Source organism: Helianthus annuus, chromosome 12 (assembly GCF_002127325.2).
Source record: "Helianthus annuus cultivar XRQ/B chromosome 12, HanXRQr2.0-SUNRISE, whole genome shotgun sequence".
Lineage (NCBI taxonomy): Eukaryota > Viridiplantae > Streptophyta > Magnoliopsida > Asterales > Asteraceae > Helianthus > Helianthus annuus.
Window position 1 is genome coordinate 64,245,899 of NC_035444.2, and position 22,669 is coordinate 64,268,567.

At 36.9% G+C, this 22,669-nt stretch overlaps 1 protein-coding gene and 1 pseudogene across 1 annotated transcript; one reads left to right on the forward strand and one right to left on the reverse strand.

The window, feature by feature from the left end:
• Nucleotides 1-10,497: 10,497 nt before the first annotated feature.
• On the forward strand, nt 10,498-17,636 carry LOC118484951 (annotated as a pseudogene).
• On the reverse strand, nt 16,967-21,272 carry LOC110895212. The gene is made up of 3 exons (XM_022142491.1): nt 21,037-21,272; nt 17,462-17,546; nt 16,967-17,315 (listed from the first exon to the last, which is right to left on the reverse strand). The coding sequence occupies exons 1-3, from the start codon at nt 21,126-21,128 to the stop codon at nt 17,136-17,138; spliced, it is 357 nt and encodes a 118-aa protein (XP_021998183.1). The 5' UTR covers nt 21,129-21,272; the 3' UTR covers nt 16,967-17,135.
• Between the last annotated feature and the right edge of the window lie 1,397 nt (nt 21,273-22,669).

Genomic DNA, 22,669 nt, shown 5'->3' on the forward strand with positions numbered 1-22,669 from the left:
ATTTTATAAATAAAATTTTTCTAAGGCATTTTGATACCTTAATTTTGGTTTTGGTTTTGTTTTTGTTTTTGAATCAACGAGATGCGTGTGTTGGTCATGCATGATTCCCACCCGGTCTCCCCCAAAATCCCGAAATGCAATTCTGTTTTACTTTTCCATTATTTAATTTTCAAACCGTTATGTATATATAATCACACACCCTCCCTAATTTTTTCCACTAAATTTTGATAGGTCCGAATGATATGGTTTCAGTCTCGGTTTGATAAAAGATAATGAGACGGGTGATTTTTAGCCATAAACTAACAATAATGAACAAGAAATATAGAAACATTAAGGATCAGAACAAAGATATTTTCATTGAATGTGATAAAGAAATACAAAAGATAATCATCCACCCCGGAGGAGCTCCCCTTGGGTGGTGGCTCACAAATGCACACCCAACATGTGATGTCTAGTAATTTATTTATAGTCCCTGAGCATTGTCCTCCAAGCAAGCCGCCCCTTGCTTGGAAAACCTCCTAACGACGCTAAAACATATAAACTATATCAAATAAACTTGCTACATCATCCGAACAATAACCTCGCTAATTAAAGTCATCATAATCGATAACATCATTCTCTATTTTGACCCAACAATATTCCCCCGAGAATGATGCTATCAATTCTTCAAATGATCTTCAAAAATAAATCTGACATTGTCTTCGAATCTTCAAAAATCGGCTGAATACCCAAAAATTTTCAATGTTGGTTTCCCCCCGCATATGTACATCCTCCTATATCTCGTCAATCAAAGCTCCTTATCTCATTATTGAAGATAACATTGTAATAGGCATATGATAGGGTTCGAACTCCAATGATAAAAATTTAATAATTAGCTTAATTTCAAAAATCTTCAACGCTGTCAGACTATATCAATCAGCCCCTGATACACCGCTAAAGTAGCCAAAATTCTTTTTGAACTCTTGTTCAATTAATAATCAAAGTCGCCACCATAGACGACTTTAACATTGTCGACAATTAGAAATCATAGCCTACACAATTGTTAACTTCGCCATCCATGTAGGTGTCTACTACCTAAACGAATAATCCAAGATCCATTCCCCCCAAGTCCAACCATTTGGCCCACTCCATCATTTACAGAAAATAAGGCCCCATGTAATATGTGTATGTAAATCAAACAAATCTGTCAAATATTCTCTATATATGTTTCAACATGCAACATATAAATTACATCAAATGAGACATAAAACTAACCCTTTTTTTAGTACTAATGTTGGAAAAAGTGTGTTTTTGTCTTCCTTTTATATTTTCAGGATTAAATGAGCGTAAATGAACAAAAGAAGCAAATATGCAGCAAAATCTAACATAATTACAAGAAAAGGAATAAACGTGGCATGCCCGACCCCTCGACAGCATATTCCCAAGCAAAAACACGTGAAAAGAAGGCTAACCACGGCCCCATGCCCAGCGGACACGGGGGCGTGGTCAGGAGTCTGCTGAAAAGACAAAGCTATAGAAGCTTCTATTTCCCGACACGGGGGCGTGCCCAGCTCAACACGGCCGTGGTCAATGCTAAGATTCGCAGAATCCAAGCAAATCTTGATAGTACAGATACGTTTCTGCACACGGAGCCGTGCCCAGCTAACAGGGGGGCGTGTGGAGCTAATGCAGAAAAATTGCAATTAATGAAGAAAGAGAAAGTGGATGGACACGGGGCCGTGACAATGGACACGAGGCCGTGTCTGGGCTTCTGTGCAGGCTATAAATAGAGGTGCTTGGTTCACTACAAAGGCATCCCTTGGCAAACCACGTCCCCCACACTTCACCCACACTCCACCACCACTACAACCCACATCCACCACGATCATCCATCATCCATCATAGAGTGTGTGTAGTAGTCTCGGGATCCAAGATTGATAGTAAGAGTTCTTGACAATCAAAGGACATGTTTGCCTAAGTCTCTTACATCACTTGGTGAAGGCAAGCATTTAGTGTAATACTTTTGATTTTTAATCTTTTCGCACTTTTTATTTGGTTTTGTATTAATGACTTTAATAACTAGTTTCTTATGTTGAAGGTGAAACTTCCTTATCATTTGTCTGTGGTGTCTTGGCGTTATTTTACTGTCTATATAAAATAAAAGATTTACACCATTCATATCTCTACGGTCTATATAAAGATATGTTGGCTACCTGGTCGGGGGTTAAGGGAATGATTTGGTAAGGTTTTTGCCTTGTTCAGTGTATAGATCCTGCAAGGACCTGGGTCAAGCTTACTAGGACCTCCTTCAATACCCACTGGTATTGGATGGCGGGGGTGCGAATGGCTTGATCCCCTCATATGTAAACTACTATTAATACATTAACCCGGCTACTTGGGATTGTATCCCTGCTGACTCAAACCACTTAGCCGAGGGTAACGTCACCTTCAAAAGAGGGGTCTACCACATTACGTATTAATAACTTAATTAGTTATCTTTCAATATTCCGACCCTTTAGGATTGTATCCTTGCTGACTCAAACTACTGGGTTGAGGGAAACGTCACCTTCAAAAGAGGGGCCTACTACTATAACTAAGATAATCTCTTAAAAAGTGCAAAAGTGCGGAAATCATCAAAGGTTACACTAAAGGCGAGTCAGATCCAAGTGATTCATCTTGTCTATCTGTTTTTATTTTATTTTTATTTTCAGCATTTTTAGTTTTTATTTTCATGTTTAAAACTTTTTCTAAACTTTTGATTTGATTAGATGTTGAGGATAAACCGGTATTAAAAGCTCTTGTGTCCTTGGACGACCTCGGTATCTTACCAACGCTATACTACGCTCACGATGGGTGCACTTGCCCATATGTGTATTTAGTGTTAGTAAAATATCGTGTTTTATAAATTTAAAACTTGATTAAAGTGTTAAAAAGGGCTTAAAATATAACTAAAATTATATAACGCTACACACGCATCAGTTGTCATGGTGGTAAATTTGAGACGTGTGTGGTGACGGTGATCCGAAATGGTAGTGGATCGGTGATAAAAAACATCAACTAGAAACCAAAAAGAATCTTTTTCTCAGAACCTTGATGAACAAATTCATTGTTTTCACACAATGCACTTCAAAGAACAAACACGGTGGATTCAATAAAAGCATGCCAGATCTGAAACTTCCCTAAAAACATACAAACATATTCATTTCACGTCTCCGGCGGGTTTTCCGGTGTAGATACGACCAACCGAAACTGAAATAAGCAACCGAGGCTCTGATACCAAATGATAGGTCCGAATGATCCGGTTTCAGTCTTGGTTCGATAAAAGATAATGAGACGGGTGATTTTGAGCCATAAACTAACAATAATAACCAAGATTTATAGAAACATAAAGGATTAGAATAAATATATTTTCATTGAATGTGATAAAGAAATACAAAAGATAATCATCCACCCTAGGTGAGCTCTCCCTGGGTGGTAGCTCACAAATGCACACCCAACATGTGATGTCGAGTAATCTATTTATAGTCCCTGAGCATTGTCCTCCAAGCAAGCCACCCCTTGCTTGGAAAACCTTCTAATGACGCTAAAACATACAAACTATATCAAATAAACTTGCTACATCATCCGAACAATAACCTCGCCAATTAAAGTCGTCATAATTGATAAGATCATTCTCCATTTTGACCCAACAAGTCTAAATTGTAGGATCGAATCGAGCTAAAAATCTGATTTTGTATAAGAATCAAGATGAACACACTCAAAAATATATAACTTTAAAACCCTTGATTGATTTTCAAAGATGAATACACTTCAACCCCCACATCTCTCTCTAATGTGTGTTGCCAAAACCCTAAGAATCTCTATCTATTTATAGCCTAAACCACTTAGGCTAATTACATTTAGGCCCCTAGAGATTTAATTACATTCAAGTCCTTACAATTAACAACTTACTAAACCTATCACATAAACATGCGTAGACTAAAGTAATATTAAATATATGTTGTATAAACAAAATATATTTAATTAGCTCAAACAATATAACTATTAAATCTCGATCTTCAGCATGCCAATTCTTTCTTCGATATTCTCGTGTCGACTTACGCGTTGACGTTGACTTTGTTGACTTGATTTGTTGATAACATTAGACTACACATTTTAGACCCAACAATCTCCCCCTTAGGCTAATGTTATCAAACTCTTGTATCACCTTTAGAACTGTCAACTTCATGCGTGTTGTGATCTTCAATTTAGCAAGCTTCAGTCTTAATTTTAGATCCAACAATCTCCCCCTAGACTGATGCTTTCCAAATTTGCTTTGAAAATCTTTTCTGTCATTTTTCTCTTTAAAGATTTTAAACTGAGAAGCTCCCTCTTTTTACATGCATTATCTTTGACAATCAGAAACGGACTTTTTCCAACTCTCTTTAGCTTGAGTGATTTAGAAGACGTAGGAGGAGGATTCCTATCTCGGTATCTTTTGCAATCTTGAGGAAACAAGTGCTCTGTTTTGGTATCTTGCTCAATAGGTGATCGGCCATCATTACAGCAAGTAGCCAAAGTAACATGTTCACAAACATAAACACAACTCCAAATTTTCTTTTAGACTGATTCAAAGTACAGACAAAACCGTATTCATCTGTTGTGTGCCATCGAATGAGTATCTTGAGCGGTTTGAGATACAATTGATGTGATATGGAAGACTTCGAAAAACAATTGTCCATGAATCAAAAGATTTTTAGATTTTTTTTCTAAACTTCCAACCTTTGAGATATATAACGGATTAGATACGAGATCATACCAACTTGAAAAGCCTAGTCACACTTCAACTTTCTTCAGGATAGCTACGACTCAAGAACGATTGCTGATATGTTTGTCCGTTTAAATTCATGCACCATTCTTTCGACATACATTCGGTGATTAATTATCATGTTTTGGGTATACTTAGGATGAAGCTAGTGGACCCCACACGTGGTCGGTTAAACTTTTCTGTCCTCGTGGTCTTTTGAGATGCCTACCTTAACAACTTATAATCTTACGATCTTTATCTTTATCACCAAGATGCAGTTTACTTGTCTGAAATGATGAATCTACCGACATATCGTTAACTTGGAGCCGTATCTTCCATCAGATCTTAGTCATGTGATGACATAGTCAAGTTAGTTCCTATCATTTCTCATATAAGATCATGATTATTTTTCAATAATTACATCTCATGGTCTAGAAAGTATTTTTAATACTACCCCTAAAATTTTATTTATGTATAACCATTTACTGAAAAATTAAAAATTATAAAACATGTATTTACGAAATAAAGTCTTCCACACCAGGCACACAAAAACATATGTCAGCAAGAAAATGAGTGTGTCACAGCAGTGCTGATTGCGCGACTAGGTTAGATACCATAACCAAACCTGTGATTTTCCTCTTTAAACTTGTATCTGAAACAACCACTGATAATAACTAGTGTTACTAACAGTCCTCCTTGGATGTTCCTATACTCATAAGCAATTCAGTTAGAGAGTGCAACCCAAGCCCTCGTAGTCTTAGGTTGTCCCCTTTCATCAAAATAAGAAACCTCTCGATATGCCAAATCTTTTCCCTCGTTGATTTCTTTTACAACCATTGGTTTAACTCGCCAAACCTATGTTGGTTTAAAAATTTTGTTTGTAAAAGATTTAAAGTTTAAAATAATTTTATGTTTAAGACCCGGAGGGAAAGATTGAGGTTTTGATGTGTTGGTCCTTTTCAACTTTGAATCATGTGAAACCGGCTTCACATGTGGAGATCTGGATGGAAAGTTTTTCATCTAATCTTTCAAAGATGTGTGATTTTTACCTTTTGATCCAGAGAAGAAATATTGGTTGCCTTTACCATCTGGATCATGTTGTTCTTGGCATTACTTGAGCACATAACCTTCTTTTCCACATTTAAAACAAGCCTTGAATGGCTTTAAGACTTTGCAGTTCCGTGTGATGCAACTAGGAGTAGGGATTGCTTTGCGCTTGACTCAGCATGTTGACAAATGTGAGGTTTGACAATTTCAGACGATCTTTTGATCTTTGACTCCCCAAAACTTTCATTTATCTTTGATTCATCATCTGAACTCGGGCAATCATCAATATGGAAGTCTTTTTCCAATGGATCTAGACTTGCAGAGTCATTTGGGCTTGTTAGTTCTTCAACACCCGATGGTTCAAGGTTTTCAACCTTTTTACTTGCATCTGTTACTACAGTTTCTGAGTCATTTGAGCTTTCCCATTCTTAGTATGACTGAAAATCTGAATCGCTTTGAGAATTATTGCTGCATGATAGAGTAAACTCTGGAATTTCTTCAGTTAAGAACTTTCCAAACCTGTTCTTTTCAAAAGCGGGCACAAAAACAGATGGTACACATATAGATTTGTCATTACAAAAAGCAGATTTTAAGTCAGCACATAAACACTCACGTCACAAGCATCAAATTTAGGTCTACACCTATTATAGTTATCCATCTTAGTTAAAGACTTATTACATTAATCCCGAATAAAAGTTTTGTTTGTTTTACCACAGTTCCAGGAGAACCAGTTAACAGTAGTATAATTGTCACCTGGATACCCTATTCCTATTTTCGTGCCACCACAACCCTCATCGCATACATCCTCCTCACGCTCAATCACATCTGCATTGCTTTCGGAAACCTTAGTAATTTTATCATTTTCACAACTGATATTTTGAGCAATTAAATCATCTTTATCGATTAGATCCTTATCCGGATGAGGAGTGGGCATGGGTACATAGTTTTTGCTGTGAGGAGGAGGAAAAATTTGTCTTTCATTTCCAAGCTTATCTTGTACCCAATACCATCCTTCACATATGTCGGTCGCTGGCAATTTTTGATATCAACCAGTTCCTTTTTTACTAACATTCCACTTATCAATTATGATTTGCAATTTATTATTTTCATTTTGTATTTCTCTAGTTTTTCAGTTAAATCATTTATGAGGAAATCTTTTTTGAAAACAAATTCTTTTAAAGTTTGCATTTCAGTCAAAGTTGAGTTCAACTTTCTTTGATATGTTGCTACGTTTTGTTTTAGTTTGTTATTAAATTGCAAAACTCTTTCCTTTTCTTTGATTAGGTGACGGTTGAGAGATTTATAATGAGCCACGACATTGACACACGGTTGTGAGCATAGTTTGATTTGGAATTCATAGGGAATGTTGTTTACCAAATCCTTTTCCTCATTTTCTTTGCTAGATTTCGCTTTCTTGGCTTCCACATGAATCTTTTCTTCTATCTTTCCACTTGTTGCACTGTTACCTGCTTCCTCCTTCACAACTTGCTTCATCACTTTGGCATCCTTAACAACATTCTTCCATTTTTTAGCTTTGGCCTTTTCATTTAAAGATGTTTTTGCAGGACTTGCAAGAAAATTATTTGGAATCCTAGCTGAAACAGATGATAAACTAGAGGTTCCTACATTGATCGGATAAGTGAAACCCATGTTGGTAGGTGTTGCTGTTAGGCTTGCTTTTGGAGTGTCACCAATCTAATTCACCGCCGTTTCAAGAGATTTCAAAGCGTCCACGACATCTGTCAGCGTTGTAGGATACATTATAAAGTCGTTTTTAATCTTCATGCACTGCAGACTCCATTCTATTGGTAGCGAATCTAGCAACTTCTTGATATTAGCATAGTTGGTAACGGGAATTCCAGCTTTATTCATCTTTGTAAGCAACGTCATGAACCTAGTAATATGATCTGATAAACTTTCACCATGAATACTCCTGAACTTTTAATATTCCATTTGGACAAGATCTTGGGTTCCAATGTTGGTTTCAAGTTCAACTTGTGCAATACGGGCGAACTGATTTAGAAACATTTTTTTTAATTCAGAAAAAAATATTTGTATCGACTCGAAACCCGGTTCGAATTACTTTGAAAATATCCCTGTATCAACTCCAAATTTTAATAGTACATGGCCCAAATAAACTTGAAACGCCTGGCCTGGTTAAATTTTGCGAACACAAATTAAGTATGAAATACTTGATAAAAACAAGAAAATACATATTCCTATACGTATAAATACATACCGACATACACTACCAACACTTGGTAAAATACCCATATACAAGTATTATACACAAGTATGAGAATACAAAATGACATACTTGTGTAAGTAGTGATCGACTCGCGGATAATAACTTCGGCGTGACTTTTATCAAGTATTTCATACTTAACTTTGGCAATGTATCAAGTTGTCGAACATATATGAAAGCTCAGTCATTGTTTTTCTTTATTATACATTGTTGCTTATGTGTGCATATGTTACTTATGTGATTGTTTGGTTGGAGGATGTGATGACTATTTATGTTCTATGTATATATATATATATATATATATATATATATATATATATATATATATACCTCATAGACATTATTTAGTGAATGTTGTCTAACCTACCCGATACCTCTTGCTAGAAGAAAATGTCGCCCAAACGTAACACAAACACCAATACGTTACCGAGAACCGAGGCTAAACTCAACGGGCGCATATCTCAGGCTATAGCGCAGCATGAAGCCCTCCGCTCTAAACATAGCGGTGGCACTTCAGGAAACAATCCTCCCACTGATAATGTTAAGTCACCCAAGACACATTACAAATCTTTTGGATATTTCCAAATTGTGCTTTGTCAATGCTCACTCGTGAATTGTTGTTGTATGTGTTTCAGGCTGCACCTATAAACAGTTCCTAGACTGTAAGCCCTTGAATTTTGATGGCACACGAGGTGCCGTTGCTTTCGCCGATGGGTTGAAAAGACCGACTCATTCTGAGAATGAGTAAATGTTCGCCCGAGCAGAGAGTTACCTACATTTCAGGATTATTCATGGACGGTGCACTCTCTTGGTGGAACCTTCAGGTTCAAACCCTAGGTGAAGCTGCTGCTTATGCACTGAGCTGGGACAAGCTCAAAGAGTTGATGCGAAAAAAGTACTGTTCCAGGGCCGAAATCCAGAAACTTGAAACTGAGTTCTGGAACCTGAAAATGGATGGGCCGAAGATTGCTGAGTATATCCAACGCTTTCATGACTTGTCTAGGGTTGTTCCCTATTTGGTTAAGCCGGAATTCAAGAGAATCGAGCGATTCATCTGGGGACTCACTCCTCAGATCCTGAGCACGGTTACTGCCTCAAAGCCTCCAACCATCGCAGAGGCTATCGATTTGAGCTTTGCACTTACTGAAGAAGCTCTTCGTATGGGAAAATTTTCGAAATCTGAGACATACAAGAAAGAGACTCACGTGGAGTCTTCGGGCGACAACAAAAGAAAGTTTTCAAACCTGAAGAAAGGCACCCAAGCAAGTCATGACAACTCACCCGCAAACAAACGAAGGGAAGCAAACCCGCCTCGTGGCACGAAAGCTTATGGAGCCACCAATGAGGCCAATGGTAAGGGTTATTTGGAGACTAAGCCGAAGTGTGATAGATGCAAGTTCCACCATGAAGGTCGATGCCCGAGACCTAAGTGTGACAGATGTGGAAAAGAGGGACACAGCAAGGATACCTGTTGGGCAAGATATCCCAACCAAGGAGGGAATGGTAACTACCACCAAAGTGGTAACAACAATTAGGGTGGAAATCGCAACAACAATCAGGGAGGGAATAACAATAACAACAACAACCAAGGGGTATTTTACACTATGGAAATGGAGTTAAGGGGTATTTTTAAAGGATACCCCTGATCATAACAACAACATCCATACTCATCAACTCCGTTTCCGTTAAATAAAGGATACCCCTGATCCTAAAAAAATTAGGATACTCCTAACTTTTTAGGCTAGTTCCGCCACTACTTCTAACCTTCGCCCCTGGAGGTGTAACCATCATATCGCTTGTTACATTGTGTACGTCAATGTAACTTCAATGGAAACTTCAGTTGTAATTACTCGTGTTGCCATCGTTAAATTTGTTGCCATTGATGCAAAGTTACCAACAAAGCATAATGGTGGAACTTTTCTCCAATTATGCACCTCCAAAGCAAATCCAATGAAACATTTTCCATAAAACTTTTTGCAAGGCGCGTTGCCATGGCAGTACCTCCTTGGGATCCCTATTTTCTATCCATATAGCCAATTATCTTTTATTTCAATTTCTCGTTTGATATTAAAGTATATTTAGCTATAATTACGTAATATTGATAAATAAAAATTCTAACACTTATGTTATGTGTTTCAGTTGGATGTCTCTACTCTTTGGTTTTAGAAACACAAATAAGATAAACAGGTAATTGCATACTATCCTGACAACAAAAAAAACATATCAAACGTCAACCAAATAATCCATTTAGTGTTATCTAAATAATTCTTTAATCGTTGTTCAACTCAAATAGCATAATATACAATACTACGTAAAAGTAAAATCGGACAGTAAAACTACAAAGTATCATTTCAAAATGTCCAAGGACCTCTCGCTACAAAAACTAAAACTCAAGGACTTAACTTGTACATTCGAGTATTCAACACATATATAATCGGTTAACTACTCACACACGAGAAACCCGATTCCCACCAAATCGTAAAAATGGATAACTCATCACCGGAAAACTTAATCGTCGTTAAAAAAGAACCCGACGGGATAGCTTACGTCACAATCAACCGCCCAAAGTCCTTAAACTCGTTAACAAGGCCGATGATGGTGGATCTAGCGCGTGCATTCAACTCTCTGAGCTCCGACGACTCCGTGGGCGTGATCATACTGTCCGGGTCGGGTCGGCCGTTCTGTTCGGGTGTGGATCTGACTTCTGCTGAGGATGTGTTCAATGGAGACGTGAAGGATGTGGAAATGGATCCGGTTGCTCAAATGGGAGTGGTGCCGGAAACCGATAATCGGGGCGGTTTCCGGGTTTTCTGTTACGGCGGGTTATGAGATCTCGCTTGCTTGTGATATTTTGATTGCTTCTACTGATGCTAAATTTGTTGATACACATGCTACGTTTGGCTTAATTTTGTTTATTATTATGCTCATTTTGGTGTAGAAAGTAGAAACCCTAGAATTTGTTTTGACTCAACGTTAAGTTGTAAGTTAAGTTATGCATATGTTTATTGATTTAGGATCTAATTGAGTTTAGTAGGGGTTAAATTGTTTAGGTATTGGTCAATTTTTCAGGTAAAATAAGTAGAGGTCAACTGTTTTTTACGGTCAACGTGGTTTTACATGTTTTGAGGTTTATTCTGAGTAGTGAGTTGGTTTCAAAAAGCACCAGGCACACAAAAGCGATGAGGTCAAAAATTTTAAAACTGAGACGCGAAGTGCAAAAGCAGGGGGGTTTTCGTACATGAGGTGCAAGGCGATTATATAAACTATTTATATATCCTATAAGTTTTTGGCTTCCCCTACCATAAAACAACTATAAATAAGGTTTTATATGATTTTACCTACATGCACAAGCCAAATAACCCAAGGTGCAATAGTTTGCTGCAAAAAAAAAACACCCTATGTACAAGAGGCGTGTGCCTCAGCCTCAAAAAACCCCAAAAAGATGTGCTTTTTCTGCGCCAGAGATCTGTGCCACGCGCCTAGGCGCGCTTTTAAAAACCCGAATAGACACCACCAGCTCAGTCGTCAAAATAGGTTACGTGGCCGGCTTTTCTGGCATTAGGCCACGTGTCGTTGTCGGCTAAGTTTGGCGGCTAAATGACTGATCTACCGGCTTCATAAGACACGTGTCGAAAGGAGAGTGCCTTTGTGGTGGATCCCACTTTTGAAAATCCTAAAATTTAGTGCCCAAAAGTACCGGCTGAGGGTTAAGTGTAGCACTCTGAGTGGCACCACGTTGACTGCAGAGAAAGCAGAGAGGTGTCGCTAATAGCCACCCCGTTAACTGCAGAGAAAGCAGAGAAGTGTGGATTGGTGAACCATGTGGTTGAAAGTAATGAAATCATTGCAGTGAAATTCACCCCGTTAACTGCTTATATTGATTGTTGCTTATCATTTCTGCGTGTTCTACTGTGTAGTGAAATCATTATAGTGAAATTCATTTAATTCGTTCTTTCTACATGATTGTTACTTCATCAAACATTAATTCATGGTTTGTAGTGAAATAATTCATCAAACATGCCTCTATTCGTTCCTAATTTGCTTTCATATAATTGCTTTAATCTGTTGAAATTCATTTAGTTCGTTCTTTCTACATGATTTTCGTTTGATATTACATCATTCTGCTTATATTGATTGTTGCTTATTATTTCTGCGTGTTTTACTGTGTAGGGAAATCATTGTAGAACCAAGAACGTCACTCTATGTAAAAGTAAGCTCACCCCTTGAGTCATCTAAGTCAACTGCTGCCGTAACTAAGAAAGGAGAGACCAAATCTGTATCTTCACAGGTCCATCTTGTTTTTAATCAGTTTTAAACTTCTTTTTTGGTTGCTGATCTCTCTCATTTTCTTTTGCAGGCGTTGACCTTTGTTGAAACTTATCTCGAAAAAGATTTTATTCCTTCCATTCTTATGGATGGAATCTCCAATCCTCTAAACGAGATAAGCATTTTCAACTTCCTTCCGAAAGCACTTGCCTAGACTAGGGGTGAGCAAAATCAATTACCCGACCCGACCCGATACCCGAGAAGCAAGTAAATCAATATCCGATTTAATACCCTATATTTAAAATCGGTTCCGGTTCTAGTGTTAATCGGGTATATCGGTATTCGGGTAAAGGACCGACCCACCATATTATGTTATGTATATCAGCCTGACAACATGAACATGAAGTCTGCAGTGCACTCTACATCCCCTCTCAAGCCCTTCGACAATGGAGAAGTGAATAAGCATTAGCATTCACTTTGATTTCAGCTTGAAACATTCAATCCTAGTTCCATTTCAGCTGATTATTGGTGAGTTCCATTTCAATCCTACTTCCATAACATTCAATCCTAGTTCCATTTCAGCTCATTAATATTATTGTTGGTTAATCTTATTGCAAATGTTAAATTCTTGATCATCTAGTATAACATGGTTATTGTAAAAACTGAAAAAATTATGGGAATTAGCAGTTATTTGATGGTTTATAGTTGATGGTGTGTTTATGCACACCAAGTGTTCGATATAATGTCCGAGTGAAAACTCATAGATATCGATCTTAATCCAAACAGTCCAGAATGCACTAAAAGAGCAACTTTCAGGTTCGTTTCATTCAACAAACGTTAAACGCGCTGAATCCTTTAAGATCACTTTAAAACCTCGTATATAAATCAACCCAAAATTATTTATAAACGGGATAAAGAAGTTCAAACATAATCCAAAAAAAAATGTAAGAAATCCAAACAAAATCCAACATATCCAAAGCAAACGAACTGAAAACGTTACTACTTTAAGTCATTTCTCCTTTATCCGTATCCATCTCTAGCCATCCGTTAATCGACATCGATGTTCATGTGATCCGGTTCCACTTTATCATAAATTTCTACATGAAAAAAATAAATAAATAATGATAAATTCAACGTAAATAACAAACTAAGGATGTGTATCGATGTATGTCAAATTTACCTTTTCCAATATCATCAAACTCTACTGAATCTTCGATGTAGATTTTCTTTTTAATTGATGCACGAATCCAATCCTCTGTACGTATTAATGCCTCGACAATCGGAGTTGATAAAGAAGTTCGATAAGTATCGACAACTCTTCCGCCTGTGCTAAACGCCTCCTCAGAAGCAACACTGGATACCGGGATAGCCAATATGTCTATAGTAATAGGAAGAAAATCAAATTAACATTAACGTATTATTATAAGTAATATAAATAAACCACTAATTATTAAACATACCTTTCGCCATTTTCACTAAGACAGGGTATTTTGAAGATGCAGCCTTCCACCAACCCAGAATATCAAATCCCTTGTAATGGGCCTCCTTTCCGTCGTCTAGGTACCTCTCAAGTTCTGACTTGGTTACATAAGACGTAGAACCGCCATCCGCTTTAAATTCTGCAAAAAAATCACTCTCTCCTTGTGCTGATGATTCAAAGTTCTCCTGACTTGGTGAAACTTTATCTGAACCTTGTTTTTCGCTGCTTGATGCATAATGCTCATACAAAAGCTTCAATTCGTCCTTTATACTTGTAACTACAATTTTAACTCGTTTCTTCAAGTCATCTTCTGTCTCTTCATCTGTTTTTTCAGCCCTGAATATTCTCTCAAATCCAAATTGAATAACACGAACCTTTAACCTCGGATCTAAAATTGTAGCAAAATACAAAATGTAATTCAAAGATCTGCCAGTAGGTAGATTTCTCCAGTACTTGTCGAACTTCTGGTGCATTATGCACCCATAAGTTTACCTTCCAAGTCAGATCCGTCTTTCATCTTCCTTAAATGCTTGTCTATATCCATAACCTCGCTAAAAAATAAATTATTGGTAACTGTTTTTGTAGCAGAAGCGTTGGCAGTTTTACGCTGAAAGAATTCTAACACACTTGCCAATTGTCTCGCGTAGCTCCAGTCAGTAACTCTAGGAGCATCATCACCCAAATCATTTTTATGATTTGGGTCATCCAAATCATATCTGTTAAACGCCTTCTCAAATTTTTCTGCCTTCTCTAACATTTCCCAAGTCGAGTTCCATCTTGTAGCCACATCTATACCTATTAATGCTTTGCTTTCGATCTTTTCCGCCTTTACACATTTTTTAGAAATGTCTACTCGCTGAGGAGACATTCAAATATAGCGAATTGCATCTGTGATACGATCTATGCATGTTGACCCATCACGTAAGTTGTCCTTCACAATCAGATTGATTATGTGTGCCATACATCGGATGTGCAAGTATCTCCCGTCGAACAAGAGGTTGTTTAACCTACTTTTTAGAAACTGTATGGCAACATCATTAGCTGACGCACTATCTAATGTAATGGTCAACACATTTTCAATGTCCCATTCTTTTAAACATTGAATAAGGGACCTACCTATCTCGTTTCCCTTGTGGCTGAATATTTGCTTGAGTTGATGATCCTTTTGTGTAACACCCAATTGTCATCTATAAAATGAGCTGTAACACACATATAGTTAACCCGCTGACTTGAAGTCCACGTGTCTGTGGCTAGACACACCCGTGTGCTATTCTTTGCAAAAAATGACTTCAACTTCCCATTTTCCTCTAAGAATATTTCCCCAATATCCCTCGCAATCGTAAACCTGCTAGGCATCTTGAAATTCAGATTAAAACTTTCTATAACCCTTCTAAATCCCTGATGCTCAACAGTTGAAAACGGGACCTCGTCTATTAATACCATCTCTGCTATGGCTCTTCTACTTGCTTTCGCACAATACTTCCATGCCTTTACCTCACCACTACCGCCCTCGCCATCATCGCCTTTTTTCAAGAAAATATTGCTTTGGTTTTTTAAAAATTCCGGATGTTTTTCACATCTCCTACTGTGTTTACTCAACGCCGATGTGCCATTTTTATACGGATCTGCAGCCAAATCCTTCGAGCAATGTTTGCATCTTGCCCGTTGGTTTCCGTCCTCATCTTTATACTTCTCAAAATCAATCCAAACAGTAGATTTTCCTGATGTTTTAGAACCTGTCGTTTTCTTCGTTGTTGTGGTTTTAATTTTCTTTTTTGCGGTTTGTTTTTCGACATTTTGTGACTTCCTCTTTCCTCTTCCGTCCACGTGAGAATCGTCGCTTGATACATTCTCGATGTCGACATTTGATGAATCCATCTACAGTTTATCATAAAACATAAAATCAATTACGTAATCATTAAACGGTTTATTGTATCAAATATTTTATTTAAATGGGTCACTTAGTTTACATAGTTACATGTCATTAGTTTACATACTAATCAACTGTCATCAAAATTAGTTATGAGGCTGGGATAATAATTAAATAATTAACATGCCTCAAAAGTAAATCACTGAATAAAAAAACTATACATAATTTAATCTGGGCTATAATAATTAAATAATAAACATGCCTCACCGACTGTTGCTGTTCGCAGCCGTACCGACTGCTGCAGAGTAGCAGGGTGTTCGAAGCAGGCTGTTCTATACTATATATCAAACTGTTTTACACTTTTATATATAAAAGGGATACGAGTAGCAGGGATGGACTTAGACATGGATACTAATGGATACACAAACTTTGATGATTGAAACTGTTTTACGTACCTTGACTGCTGGCTAGACGATTTCTTTTGCTGTGAGTCAATCTGCAGGTGCTGTTTTAATGTTTATAACTTTCTGTATTCACACTTTTTATGCAGCCCCACCCACGATTTCTTTTGTAAAATTGTGTTTAGGTTAATTTGAAAGATAATCGAATAAAAATAAATGATAATCCTATCTTTTATTTTCAAAAAAAAAATCGTGAAAATCAATTTTTGCATGAAAGATATGTAGTGGGTCGTTGGGAATGGGATTGTATTGGTTTTAGAATAGGAATATTAGGAAACCAATTTTTGCATGATATCTTTTATTTTCAAAAAAAAAAAATTCGTGAAAATCGTGTTGCTTGCATGGGTATAGTACACAAAGTTTAAAGAGTAGAGTATATCTTTTATTTTCAAAGAGAATATGCAATGGGTTTAGTTATATCTTTTATTTTCGAAAATTTATCACTTGTTTTTATTATATCTTTTAAAAGCCTAATTATTATCACAAACAAAATTGTTATACGGTTAAAGTTTTTTTATTTATCACTTTATCCGATAACATCATGTTATCTAATATCGATTCGTATTTAAATTTGTTATGCGGTTTACTTTGTTACGAACTTCTATATGAACCGGAGCCATTATCAATCTTTCTTTGTTTTTAGTTAACAATAATTCATAACACTTGACTTTACTGATCAAACTGATTGGATCATTAGCGAAATTTGGGAAGGAGTTTTGACTTATACGGATGATCATCGTTTTTTTTACAACTAGACTAGACCTGTCGTTTTGATAGGAAATCGTCTTTCTAACTGATTCGGTTAAATACTTTTGAACCATCTTCATGTAGCTAGTCATGAACCAAATGATTTGGTGAGCAAAATTTAAAAAATACGTCCAAAATCTTCAAACAAATTCAATTAAATAAAACACAAGTACAGTGATCAAAGAAAACATAAAGCCTTCAACTTCAAATTATTTTTAATATTCATCCACCGGACCACCATCGTTCGCTAATCATCAGTATTTCTCACATCTTTCGAGATGCCTTATCATTGCCACGTTTCCGATTTTTTCCTTGTCCGCATTGACAACCGTCGAGCAATGCTTGCATCTTGCCTTAGCCTTCCCGTCCTCATCGGAAAACTTCTCAAATTCGTCCAAAACATTGATGTTTGAATTAATCCTATTTCGAACCATCTAAGAAGACATGATAAAATCGTGAGAAATTGCAAACTATATGATACGATCGATTTGTTTTCTTTGTATATACTTTGTAATTCAATTGTGGATTAATTAATATATGTATTGTGTATTCTCTATTGACAGGTTATCAAATCACGTACCTCGTCAATGATCCGCCAACGATTGATTAATGAATGATTGTAGCAGCTAAGAAATTTAATGCAGATGAGATGAATGTGCAGCCTTCTGTTTTGATATGAATGATTTTGTTAGGCCTAATAGGGATTATAATATAAAAGGCTGCTGGGCTTTTAGCCCATACTTAAATCGGTTCAACTCGGTTTAAGTATTATCATACTTAAAAGGCTTATATGAATGATATCAATTATCAATCGAAATCAGTTCCTAGGTCCAACTCGGTTTTTTACTCATATATACCTGGAACCGACCTGAGACCGATTTATCCATAATACATGGAACCAAACTGTGTACCTACTATCTTAGGTCCGGGTCGGTATCGGTTTTTTTTAGGGTCGGTTCTCGGTTAATTTCGGTCCGACCCTATTTTTGCTCACCCCTAGCCTAGACCAGTAACTCGCAGCCGATTGAGACTACTACAAAAGTTGTACTAGTCCTTAACATTTTTTAACAAAATTTGCTGTTATAATGTTGTTCCAATTTTATGAAGGTGTCGAGTCGGTTGAAGGTGGTTTTGGAGAAGGTGTCGGGTCGGTTGAAGACGGTGATGGGCTGCTGAAGGTGACTGAGAAGATGATCAGTTGTTTTTGTTGAGCACAGTCACCATATCTAAAATGTACCAAAGTAGGCGAACCACATCTCTAACTTTTTTATATTATATCGTGTTCAACCAAAACAACTGATCATCTTCTCAGTTACCTTCAGCAGGCCCAGCATCGTCTTCAACCGGCCCGACACCTTCTCCAAACCACCTTCAACCGACTCGACACCTTTTCCAACACCACCTTCAACCAACCCAGCACCTTCTCCAACACCACCTTCAACCAACCCAACACCTTTGTCATCACCTGCACCCGCTTTCGGCTAGTCACCTGTACCCGCTAAATCTGTTATTGTGGTGATATCCCAGTTTTGCATATCTGAGTTCTCATACATGTTTAGCCAAAACATAGGGTATTATGTGTCATGCCTGAGTTGTTATAATAGCTATACTGACATTTCTTTTAAAGTCTATCTGTGGATCTTGTTGAAGAAAGTTGTAGCGTGCTTGTTATTATGTGGTTCAATACTTTGCGTTAAGTACGTGGAAATGTGTTTACTTACAATAATATGTCTTTTCTTTTAATCCCACTTACATATGAAGTTCCACTCTTCTGCGTGTAACGTACTATTTCGGTATGTTCCTATAACGAACCTGGACAACACCGAAAACATGGCTCTCTGGTATTATTATAGGAAACCAATGTTTGACCCATTTCCTTTTTAGCTATTAATTTTTGTGTTACTTATTTTGTCATCGACCAATCCTTCACAAGTAAAATCAGCCCGTTTTTCGTTACTTGTATGTCAACTAGAGTTCAACCCGATTCCTTTTTAGCTATTATGTTTAGTGTTACCTATTTCATCCTGAAGGACCGAATCATTTTATGAGTACTCCTAGTCGTTTTTCTGACCTAGATTTTGTCCAAAGCTTGGTTGTGGTAACGGCCCACGCAAGTCAATCACTTGAGGAAAAGCAAGCTAGTCAATCTCTTGTCAGAGTCCCTACATCATAATTCAATGTACACCCAAATGTTGGTAACGTTTTTCCTATACGTAGACTTAAAATCAAATACTAGGCCAAAGGCTACGGCTGTGTAAGAAAGAATAATCATGTGAAAGTTTCCTCAAAACTATTAGTTTACTTGGTGAATGACATAACATAACTATGCACAAAATGGATATAGCTTATATAACAGTTCGAGTATGTGTTGTGATACTTATTTACATGTTCATATCATGGTTTGTGGCTACTTATTCATCAAACTTTTTTCACGATTTAAACTTACACTTAAGTTTGTCATTTTTACTTTCATATACACAATTATTCCACCTTTTAGTTTTGTCTTTAACCATTAAGTTATTGGGTATTTGGGTTTGTCCATCCATTGTAGTACAAAGTTCTTAATACATCTATATAATCAAAATTTGATTATCCTTTAATAAAAAAAAGTAAAAAAAACTTATAAAAGCAACATGGTTATTTAGAATATATTTTTCTAATCTTTTAGCATTTTACAAAACTTTAGAAAATCACATTTGATGTATGCCCCGTTTTGTGAAGTTCTTGTACTTATCTTTGTTAATTTCATGCAAACTTCTTTAACCCAACTTTTGCTTCGTCTATGGTTGTATATTTCTTTAAGTTATCTACAACCAACTGTTCTCTCAGTTAAGTAATTAACCTTCTAAACATAGCATTGAGGGCCCAAAGCGTATAGAAAAATTAAGGACATTTTTATAAAAAAAAATAAAAATAAAAGAAAAAAATTGTTTTAGGTTATATTATTCATATACCATCTCTATGTATATATAATTATAGATTATAAATCTCAATATCAATAATCTTAAATCCAAGATCACCTATATATAATATGTTTTTTTAAGAATTTAAGGTCCTATGAAAATAGTAGCCCAAAGCGCTTGCTTTATTTTACTCCCCTTGAACCTGCCCTGCTTCTAAACATAATACTTTAATAACATCTTAGATGTATTAGAACTACAACTAGCTCATTTGACCATCTATCTAGTCAGAGTTAATTACCTTTAAAACAAAATAGTCAACGTTGGTTATCTCATTAGATCTCACAATTTTTTATCTTAAAAGACCATCAACAGTGTGACTCAAGGTCGACTCCTCGACCGCCATGGCCGTGCCACCCGATGCACGGAAACCGGATGGAATCCGTAAACTCTCGCCCTTTGTTAGGTAACCCGCAACTTATTGAAACTGCTACAAACTAGTGCTAGGAAATAATAACACGATATTAAAAAGGAATATTGGATTTTAATAATCCCAACTATCCGCCGTTGGCCGCCATTAGTCCCAACTTAAAAAAAAACCACTGACAGTCCCGACTATTGATACATTGGCCACCAATGGACCCTGACTAACAGAACCCTAACACCGTTAGTCTCTGGTCGCTGGAAAACCGTTTTTGTCCAGAAAAAGGTTTCTAAAGGTCCGATCTAAGGTTACAAAGAGGTTTGGGACGAAAATGTTGAGTTTTCCGGCCAAAAGTTGAGTTTTTTGGCAAAAAAGAAGTTTTCCGGCGTAAAAGGAGTTTTCCAACGACTTTATTAATTAGGACTTTTACTAGAAAAAGGTTCCCAAATGTCCACAATAAGGTTACAAAGAGGTTAGGGACGAAAATGTTGAGTTTCCCGGCCAAAAATGAGTTTTCCGGCCAAAAAAAATTTTTCCGGCGACCGGAGACTAATGGCGTTGGGGTTCTGTTAGTCAGGGCCCATTGGAGTCCTATATGTTAAAAGTTAGGACTGCCAGTGGTTATTTTTAAAGTTGGGACTGTTGGCGGCCAACAACGAATAGCTGGGATTATTAAAATCCAATATTCCTATTAAAAAACAAAAAAAATGAGAAGAAAAACAAATATAGTGGGAAAACACTAAAAGCAGGGAACCGGCCAAAATGGTCGAACACAGAACAAACAAACAAGGGACTGTCGAATCCAAGGCCCAAACGGCATGCATTACTAACCTTGAAGTCGTCGAGATCCAGTTCAGATTCATCCTCTCGTCGTCGTGATGACGGTTCTTCTTACGGGACATCGAGTCTTGAGCTGCGACCATAGGTAAATCTCGTTAAAGGGCCCGGGGGGATCGCCCCGAGGGCACTGCGAAGCTCAAGTCAGTGCCATTCCAGCCGTGATAATTATAAGTGCAAACATAAGTTATAGTTTAGAGAGAGAGAGCATAAGTTTTGAGGGAGAAGGAGGGAGGAGATAACTTGATCCCTTTAGAAGGAGGCACTTTCCTTTATATAGCAAGATTCTTTGGTCATAACCCTAATGGGCTGGCCTAAGAATGGGCTTATCAGGACTAGGCCCACTGAAACCAACTAAGCATGCTAAAAAAAACCAAATAGGCTCAGACCCAGTCATTATTCAAATGGATTGAGTCCAGACAAGAAGCCCAGACGAGGTTGTACCTATAACTTATGGACTATGTTTGGCAAACACAACATCAAACGTTATGCCCACCAATTAAATTATTAGAGTGACTGAGCATACATCAAATAATCTAATTATTAAAGTGAAGAAATATATAGCATAACCAAAACCACATAAGACCATGTGTAATGGTCAAGCCCTATGGAGCCCTATAGGATAGTTACGTGAAAAGTGAAAAGTGAAAAAATGTGTAAGAAATGAGAGTTATATAAAATGTGTATGTAGTAGATGGAGTCATATAATCCCTAGGAATCACTACTCAATTATTTTTTTAATTTTCTTAATCTTTAAATTTAAAATAAATAAAAAGAAATAACATTTCATAGAAAAATCATTACAATAATTAAAAAAAAATTACAAAAGATTTAAAAACACTCTAAAGTTAAATAACTAAAGTCCACATTTTTTCGATAATCGCCCTACACTTTAGAGCTAATTCCAACGTCTTTCCGGTTAGGTGGTCAATCGGCTTCGAGTAATACTCAATTTCTCTCTCCATTTGTCATTCCTTCGTAAGCTCGACCACTTCCCCAGTTCTCTTGTATTCATTGAGCCCCGAGGTCGCGTATGTCTTCAATGCATTGGTTCATCTAGGCAAACTCTTCTTTCAAGTTGGATCCCCCTGACCATGATATGGAATTGATTGATGTTTAGTGGTGTTGATGAATGAAAGCATGAAGTAGGAAGTAAAGAATGAAATACTTGTACATTATGCATAGACAATGGTATGCACACCAAGTGTTTGATAAAATGCCTAGGTGAGATTAATAGATGAAATGGTATGCAAGTAATGGATGAAAACGTATAATATGTGGATGTGATGTATTTGGTGGTAATTAAACATAGGAAATGTATTTTAGATGGAATATATGTAGGATTTTTTATCGGGTAACCCGGTACATATCTTTTTACCCCGCTAGAGACCACCTTCTCCTCAATGTCAAAGTTTGGATACGTACTCCCGCATGAAGCAAAACTCCGTTTCCCGTGTGGCATCCTCTCTAGGCCTACAAACACAAACAATAATGTGTACATTGATTAAACACTAGCTAGTACTAGTTCCTGAATATGACAAGCATATAAAACTTATAAATCAAGATACGTGTCCCATGATTATTAAATATTTTATGAATGTGTTTGTTAACTGTATTTACCGGCGAA